The following is a 9214-nucleotide window of genomic DNA, read 5'->3' on the forward strand; positions in this document are numbered from 1 at the left end:
AATATTTTTACGTATTCGTTTCAAATTCCTTGGTATTTTTCAAGAGTTTAAATTAATTTGAAAGGAGTTTAAAGGATTATAAATAATTTAGGTTATTTAAAAAATTTCCCACGATTTTTTTATTTACTTTAGTAAGTTAATGAGATTTCAAAAGATTTGAAATATGTTAAGGTATTTAAAAAGATTTCTAGGAATTTTCAAGAACTTTAAACAATTTCAAGGGCTTGTCAAGGGATTTAATCATTTGAGGGAATTAAACAAAATTAAAAGGTTTTACGATATTTTAAAACATTCTTAGGCGATTTATAAGATGTCCTAAGGATATTTCAGTAATTTAAGGGGATTCTAAATCTTCCAAGGTATTTCAATAGATTTTTCAGGATTCTCGAAATATCAAATTTTGTATAATATACAAGATATTGTAATGGATTTCAAAGAACATATTAGAAGTGAGGAATTTCGAAGGTTTTCAAAGTTTTCAAGAGATATTAAAATATTTTTTTAACTCATTTGGAATTCGCCCTGAATTCTTACCAATTTATTCTGAATTCTTGTAAATTCTGTTGAATTCAGTGGATTTTTAAAAAGTTTTTGTTCAATTCATCTTAAAGTCTTCGAAACCTATTTTAAACTCATAGGCATTTCATCAAGTTCTTTTAAATACTGTTTAACTTTTGTAAACTCATTTCGAACTTTCTAAAATCAGTCTTTTTTCATAATTTTTAATTGTTTTGAATTTACTTGATTACTTTTCTAAATCCGGCTTCATTTTTTATTAGTTCCATCGATTCCTTCTCATTTCCCTAAATTTCCTCTAAATTCACTCAAATTTTATTGTAATGAATGGAATTTTTTAGATTTTTAATTTTTTTTTTAAATTCATTTCAATTCTTTTGTCTTTAATTCGAATTTTTTGTAGCCATTAAGGACTTGTTTGGTTTGAAATTAATAAGGTTTCAAAGATTCGAAGAGATTTAAAGTTCTTTTATTTCAAACTGCATTTTTTTTAATTCTTTGTAATTCTCTTAAATTTTTTAATTTACTTCAGTTCTTCGAAATTCAATCAATTTTATTTTATTCAATAGATTTTTTGAATTTTTTTAAAGATTTTATGTAATCGGTCCTAAATTATTTTAACCTCGTCTTGAATTCTTAGGCATTTCATCAAATTGTTTTGAATTTCCTTGCTTTTTTCTAAGCTTATTTCAAACTACTAAATTCAATGAAGTTCTTTCATATATTTTAATTGTTATAAATTCATTTGAATTTTTTTAATTCGCCTGGACTTTGTATGAACTTCATAAAATTATTCTCATTTGCCTTAAATTCCTCTAAACTTATTTACAGTTTTCATTCAATATGTGTTCTTTTTGCAGCTTTAGAAGGAGACAACATCGAAAACGAAGAACCCTCCAACGTGGAGGATGTTTTGAATGAAGATCAGAAACAAAATAGGTTCCTGTTGTTCTTGGATGGAAAGGTTGTGCTAAAATGTGCAACTTTTGTAAACGCGCTTCAAATTTTAATAGCAACTTACTTTGTATTTAACCAGACGTATCCGAAAACACATGCATGTACATTGCTGTTTCTGCAGATGTACCTCTTAAATATATCATCACCAAACACGACGTGCAGAGCGAAAAGTGAGGTGTCAAAACGAAAAGTTTTTACCCTTTTTAAAGCATTGCAAAAAATCAATATCGCCGACTTTGATCCAATTTAATTTTTATAAATAACTTTAAAAAATTCTATTTTCTTATTAGTTCTCAGCTATTCGCAGTAATGTATTTTTGTTGGCATTGACGCCAAATGTTTTATTTTTTTGTTGGTTTTGACCAAAACAGTTTTATATATTTATATAGAATATGTATATATTGTATATTACCTGTAAAAGTTTCACGTTTCGTGCGTGACATCGTTTGGCTGTGCCTGAGTTAAAACACTTATACATATCTATGTTTATATCGCTGCAATTGTCATCGTGTAGAAGTTTACGTTTTCGTATTTTTATCGAACAAATTAGCATTCACTTTTAACTATTTTTGAATAAATTTACCTGTTTTTGTAAAGAAATAATGTCACAGTTTATTTATTTTTACATTAACACATCTTTCTTTTTTGAAATTTACTAATATCAATTAATTAAAATAAAATTTTATTATTTTAAAATATTTCTAATAGGCTCTGTAATATTTCTGATGTGAGTGGGATATTTGCAATTTATTGTACTAATACAATCATTTCCGGGAATTTTACCGAAATTTTCAGTAAAAATACCATAACCTACAAATATACAACTCATTGGTACTTTCACAAAGTGAACTGTAAAGTCGCATAACCTAAAAGTGAAATTACAAAATGAAGGTAGTTGTTCATTTTTTCCCCCGTAAAAGCGCTTCTTTGCGAATAGTAAATATAACGTTCCTCTCTGAAAGTGGTAAAATTACAATAAAATTTTTTTACAGTGCAGGCTGCTCGTTGTTTTGGAGGTTATTTTTCAGAAGGAGAGTAAATAAATAAGAAAAAGGTGGTTTGTAGACAAATGAAAAATGTAATTGTTCACTGAAAAGCAATAGACGAAAAAATTGTTTATTTATGCAAATAAAGCGAAGTGAAGGTTTTAATTGACTGTATTTGAAGACTCTGCATGTGTGAATATTGAAGCCATTGTTTGAGAAAACTGTGTTCATGTTTAAATTTCATAAATATTATTAATTGTCTTAGAAGGAATGTACATTTTTTTCCTGAGAATATTTGGAAAATAATTTTTCTTTACAGTGCAGGTTTTGATGATGAAAAATTGTAAGGTTATGAGCGTAAATAAAAGTTGAGAGGCTGCTCATTGTTTTCGAGATTACAAGTACTGTTATTGTCTTTGACAGTAATGTATGAGTAGGTTGTGGTTTTTAAAGTAAAAACTGTTACAAAAACGAGTGATGTATTTTTCATTCACTGCTTACAAACACGGTACTGATACTGGTGTATTTCGATGCATTTATTATGAACAATGGACATGGAAATACCTGAAAACATAATTTCCAATGTTAAATTTTCAAACTGTATGTTTTTTTTTTTAGTGTAAACACTATTGGTAGCCGTAAAACACCATATTTAAAGCACGCGGAAGGGATCGTCTGGCAATTGTCAAATTTTGGATTTTGATGCTATCAATGGAACGTTATATGTATATTAGGGTGGTCCAAAAAACGCTTCTTGAGCTACGCGGCAGAATTGGGAATTTTCAGAAAATTGCCCAGTGGGCACAAAATTTGGCGACGTCTTTACGACATCGTTACGACATCCTATTTCCATGTCGTTAAGGTGTCTGCGATATCGTAGAGACATCGTCAAATCATACGACTCATTTGCGATATCGTTAAGACACCTTAACAAAATGGACATAGGATGTCATAAAGTTGTCGTAACGATGTCGTAAAGACGTCAAATTTTGTGCTTAATGGGTGAACTCAAGTTCCAGGGTTTCATGGAAACGTGCCAAATTTTGTACGGAATGAAGAAAAGTGTCTACGAAATAAAACCATACTAATAACTTTTCTTTCCAACCCACCCCACCCTCCCCGCAGCACCCCAAATATGACCATAATCTTATTTTCTGATTGAAATGAAATATTTTATTAATGCTTGAAGTAGTAAATTTTTCTAAAAACCTTTTTTTTAAATTAGTGTACTTCTTAATTATTTAATAATTTTAATAATGCTTTAAATTATTATGCATTATTCATTTTCAAAATTTTGAAAACTTCAGACAGAGAGGTCCACCTTTTTTAAAATTGTTATCCTATGATACTTTTTGTTGAATTACTACATAATTTTGATATTTTTTCTAATGTTTAACAAATTTCTATTTCTTTAAACAATTTTTATTGGTTTAAGCAGTTAGTTTTCGATAACTAAAAAAAATAAAATAAAATAGAACAAATACTTTGAATACTTTTTAATTTCAAAAGAAAGCTGATATCTCTGGCTAAATTTTTAGAAGTTGTGTAAATAAACAATAAATAAATGCTCAAATGAATTTATAATGTTTTTAGAAACATGTATTACTCCAAACAATGACAAACTATTACATTTCAATTAGAAAATACCATTCCACGTAACATACCATTACAATACCATACCATTACCACGTAAAAATATAGTTTTTTGATTTTATGGTCATATTTGGGATGCTGCGGGGATGATGAGGATCCATTGTAAAGAAAAGTTAATAGTATGATTTTATTTCGTAGATACTCCTCTTTAATCCCTACAAAATTTGGCACGTTTCCGTGAAACCCTGGAACTTGAGTTCACCCATTAAGCACAAAATTTGGCGACGTCTTTACGACATCGTTACGACAACTTTATGACATCCTGTGTCCATTTTGTTAAGGTGTCTTTACGATATCGCAAATGAGTCGTATGATTTGACGATGTCTCTACGATATCGCAGACACCTTAACGACATGGAAATAGGATGTCGTAACAATGTCGTAAAGACATCGCCAAATTTTGTGCCCACTGGGCAATTTTCTGAAAATTCCCAATTCTGCCGCGTAGCTCATACAACGTTCCATTGACAGCGTCAAAAGCCAAAGATTAACAAAATAACTTTTAAGTTTCAATGCATTACTCTATTGCCAGACAATCTCTTTCGCGTGCTTTAAATATTCCTTTTACGTATTTATTGTAAATAAACCTTTCGCTAAAAGGCCCAAAAAGAACTAACAAACAAAGAAGACAATTGTTTAAAAATGAATCAGAATTTAAACCAAAACCTACTCATACATAGCTGTCAAAGACAATAACATCACTTATAATCTCAAAAACAATGAGCACCCTCTCAACTTTTATTTATACACGCATAACCTTAACATTTATCATCCTCAAAACGTGTAATTATATAGAAAAATTATTTTCCGAATATTTTCAAGAAGAAATGTACATTTCTTCTAAGAAAATGAATAATATTCATGACACTTAAACATTAACACATTTTTTTTCAAACAATGGCTTCAATATTCACGGATGCAGAGTCGTAAAATGTAGTAAATTAAAACCTTCACTTCGCTTCTACGAACAATCTTTTTCTTACTTATTCAATCTCCTTCTGGAAAATATCCTTTAAAACAATGAGCAACCTGTCAAATTGTAAGTATACATTCATAACCTTACTATCCGTACCCTCAATACTGATGATTAGTAAGAAAAATTATTTTCGGAATATTTTCGCGAAAAAATGTACAGTAATTCTTATAAAATTATTTAAAAAAAATTATTTTCAACTTATACAAATTATTTAATTATTATTAAAATTATTAATGTTCATGGTGTTTTAACATAAACACATACTTATTTCTCCACTTCTTCACAATTCACAAATGTGATATTTATAATTTTAAACTTTACGCGGCAGTAAATAGGTTTAGTATGGTTACGTCGCCAATTGGACACATCTAGCATCATTCTCTAGCTTTTTGATACACGCACGATCATCTTTCAAACGCATTTTACCACCCTGCACAATCCATACCTTTTTGGGTGAAATTGTGACGTCATGCGACTTTCCGTAAGTTATGCAGCGCCATTTTTAGGCGGTAGAGAATTCAAATTTGAATTTCTTCTAAAGGAGGGATGACTGACTAATCAAAAAGTGTTAGGGAACACATGAGATTAATCAATTTTGAATAGAATTTATCTGATTATACGTTGATTACCGATATAATTATTTAATGTAACAAAAAGGGGAAATTAGTTAATTATTAATGAAATTGGTAAAATATTAGGAATTATTGTTACAATGGATTTCATATAATGGTGCAATAGGGGGAATGGATTCTCTTAAATACTTTCTCTCTCTCATGCATAAATTGATCACAGTTATCAGTCATAGTAAATAGAAATTTCTATTAGAGATTAAGTCGCGACTTTAAGGCGCCGAAAAAGGAATAAATAAGAATGTAGGGTTGAATCATTTGATGCAAACCATGAATTAGCCTGGACCGATCTTCGTTCTATCTTGTGACGTCAAGGGGGTAATCATCCATGCGTTGATTGGTGGGCGATGTCGACATCGAGATGAAACTAAAAATGTTATTGGATAAAAATGACGACATTTCGCTGTGGACCCTTCCTACGTCACTAGAATTAAGATTATAAATATAAGCGCGCTCGCTGGAAAACGGCAGAACAAAAGCTTTCAGAGCATTAAACCAGATATTATTAGAATAATAATTTTGTCGTGATTATTTGTTGATCAATTAATTTTATAACTAGTTGAGTGTTAAATGTGCTAAATTAAATAAATAACTGAAAGTTAACTTTCTGGTGTCAGTGTTATTTTATTTCATTCAAATATTCAAATCTCCTGAGACCTAACTTTCAAGCTAATTGGCTTTTAAGCCAATAAAATTCAGCAACAGACCACCTGGAAATTTCGTCCAATCATTGATGGAACTAGTGGAATAAATTCAGCACTAACGGAATTAGGACGTAACAATTGGTGACCAATCCTTAATTAGTTTTGAGTGTTGGCGTATAATCCTGGGAGGGCTACATTGAAGGCCCAGGACCCGTCAATGCAAGAGACTGAGAGAGGTTCAGCCAAGGCTCGAATCGGAAGCAGCCACCGGGCCCGTGAAAGGTTACGGCAACGAGGGACCGGCCTACAAGAGGCTTACGGCAACGCAGGATCAGGACCTTCGATCATTTTGGACTCTCCTCTCCCTAGTATTTCGGGTAACTAGTGTGGGAAATTTTTTAAGGGGATTAGATAAAGATGTTTATTCCGGAAATCAGGATGAAGAATTAAGTACATTAGAAAAGGCTATTGCACTGGCGAATCAGGCGGATCTCCAGTGGAAAAGTTGGAAGAGGATCCATGATCCTATTAGGGACCAGGGCGTATCGGGAAAATTTGAAATGGCGAGCGAAATTTTCCCTTGCAAAAGAAAATAACGTATATTCAGGATAAGAATCCCTAGGAAAGTAGCAATAATTTTAAGTGGGAAAATATTAAATGTTTCCAATGTAAAGAGTATGGACATATGAAAATAAATTGTTCTCGGGTAGAAAATAATGTAAAAGAGAGAGATAGGGGCGAATTTTCCTATTGTAATCTTAAAGGTCATAATTTAAAAATTGTTGGATTAAAAAGAGGCATGATATAGAAAGGGGAAATTTAATGCGTAAGCGAGATGACTATTTATTTAAACCTGAAACAGGGTCGTTTAAATGGAGACTCAGCGATCCTGAAGCAGAATTTGGTTATAACCGAGTCGTCCTCCAACTCAAATCAAAAGAAGAACTCGGGATAATGCCCATGATCATTTCAGAACATTTTTCCTTAGTTATAGGTAAAGCAATAATTTAAATTGGTACTGGGTCGAGTGTAAATATAATTAAAGAAAAATCTTTGGACTCGCGAGTATAGATTAATAGGAGAAGAATTTTTAATTTGATAGGGTTTAGCGAAAAAATGGTCAGTACCTTGGAAGAGTAAAGTTGATGATAAAAGGCTTGGAGATCCCTTTTCAAGTTGTTACGGAATCCTTTCCTATTCAGCAGGGTGGAATTCTTGGAGTTAAGGCTTTGAGGCAGCATCATGCTGTTCTGAATTTGGTAGATGATAGTCTTTATTTAGGAGAGTTGCACTTTCCATTATTATCTCACGTAACAATAACATTACCTGCAAGGTAAAGAGTTTTAGTACAAGTTATACTTAAAAGGACAAACTTAAAGGAAGGCTATGTATCTCGTCTTACCTGTGGTCCTGGCATTTTTAGCGGGGAATGTTTGGTTTTAAGTAATAATGGAATAGCAAGAATTTTGATGATAAATAGTAACAATAATGACGTGCACTTAACATTACACACCAGTAGAATTGAAAGAATACAATCTTCCTTTCTTAGATAAGATTTCGTCAAAATCTAATAAAAATTCAAAAGATAAATCTAAAGAACGGGCTAGGAGATTGATTAAAATTAAAAAGTTAAAAGATATTGGTGATCTCAATGAAGAAGAAGAGGAAAAATTATTGCCCTTATTTTATGAGTTTTCCTATCAATTTAAATTGCCAGGGGATGTTTTAGGGGCTACTAATGTTTTGAAACATAAAATATTAACAGCCGATGAGAAACCTGTTAATGTAAAAATATCGTTATCCCCACATTTACAGGGATGAAAGTCGCAAGCAGACTGATTAATTATTCTCTTCTGGAATAATTCAGCCTTCTGTTTCACCATATAATTCACCATTCTGGATTGTTTCAAAACAATCAGATTCCCAGGGTAACAAAAAATGGAGGATGGTCATCCATTATCGTTCTTTAAATAAAAAGACGATCGCCGATGCCTATCCACTACCCACAATAACAGAAATATTGGATCAATTGGGTGGAAGTAAATATTTTTCGGTGATGGATCTTGCTTCCGGGTTTTATCAGATCCCCATGGATCAAAATTCACAAGCAAAAACCGCTTTTCCGACACCATACGCCCATTTAGAATTTATTCGTATGCCTTTTGGGTTAAAAAACGCTCCTGCTACCTTTCAGAGAGTTATGTATTAGGATCTCACGGCCCTTCAGGGAATTGAATTGTTTATCTACATGGACGATATTGTCATTTATGTTGTTGATTTAGATGATCATGATAGGAAAATTCGAGCATTATTATCGCGATTGAGAGATGCAGGTTTAATTCTTCAGCCTGAAAAATGTAATTTCATACGATACGAAATAACCTATTTGGGTCATATAATAACTCAAGAGGGGGTAAAGCCTGGTCCAAGAAAGATTAAAGCTATGGCAAATTTTCCAATACCAAAAACAAAAAAGAATATTAAGCAGTTTTTGGGATTGATTGGCTATTATAGGCGATTTATTCTCGAATTTGCAAAAATGTCAAAACCACTAACTTACTTATCGAAGGATAATATTTTTTTTGAATGGACCAATAAAGAACAAGAGGCATTTAAAAGACTTAGAAATTTTATTTGTTCAGAGCCAATATTACAATACCAATATTTTACGCAACCATTCCTTATCAGAACAGACGCATCGGCTTATACTTTAGGTGGAATATTAAGTCAGAGGCAAATTGGGCGAGATCTCCCCATACAGTCTGTCAAGTTAAAGCGTGGGTGGCTTTACTCGCAGTCGGTAAGGTGTATCGACATGATTTTGGTGTCAAAATATTAAGAAGAGCTCCCTCT

The 9214-nt window shown here is 31.8% G+C and overlaps 2 protein-coding genes across 3 annotated transcripts in view; one reads left to right on the forward strand and one right to left on the reverse strand.

Moving 5' to 3' along the window:
* Nucleotides 1-1759, forward strand: part of LOC117175910 — a 2935-nt gene extending 1176 nt beyond the window's left edge. The window contains exon 3 of the mRNA XM_033365752.1: nucleotides 1377-1759. Coding sequence (XP_033221643.1) covers nucleotides 1377-1723 — 347 coding nt within the window. The 3' untranslated portion in view covers nucleotides 1724-1759. The remainder of the gene's footprint in view (nucleotides 1-1376) is intronic.
* Nucleotides 1-9214, reverse strand: part of LOC117175909 (cell division cycle protein 20 homolog) — a 135391-nt gene that overhangs the window by 121656 nt on the left and 4521 nt on the right. For both annotated transcript variants that reach the window (XM_033365748.1, XM_033365750.1), the window contains exon 3: nucleotides 7489-7687. The gene's annotated coding sequence lies outside the window, so the exon portion shown is untranslated. The remainder of the gene's footprint in view (nucleotides 1-7488; nucleotides 7688-9214) is intronic.

Source organism: Belonocnema kinseyi, chromosome 7, assembly GCF_010883055.1.
Source record: "Belonocnema kinseyi isolate 2016_QV_RU_SX_M_011 chromosome 7, B_treatae_v1, whole genome shotgun sequence".
Taxonomy (NCBI): Eukaryota; Metazoa; Arthropoda; class Insecta; order Hymenoptera; family Cynipidae; genus Belonocnema; species Belonocnema kinseyi.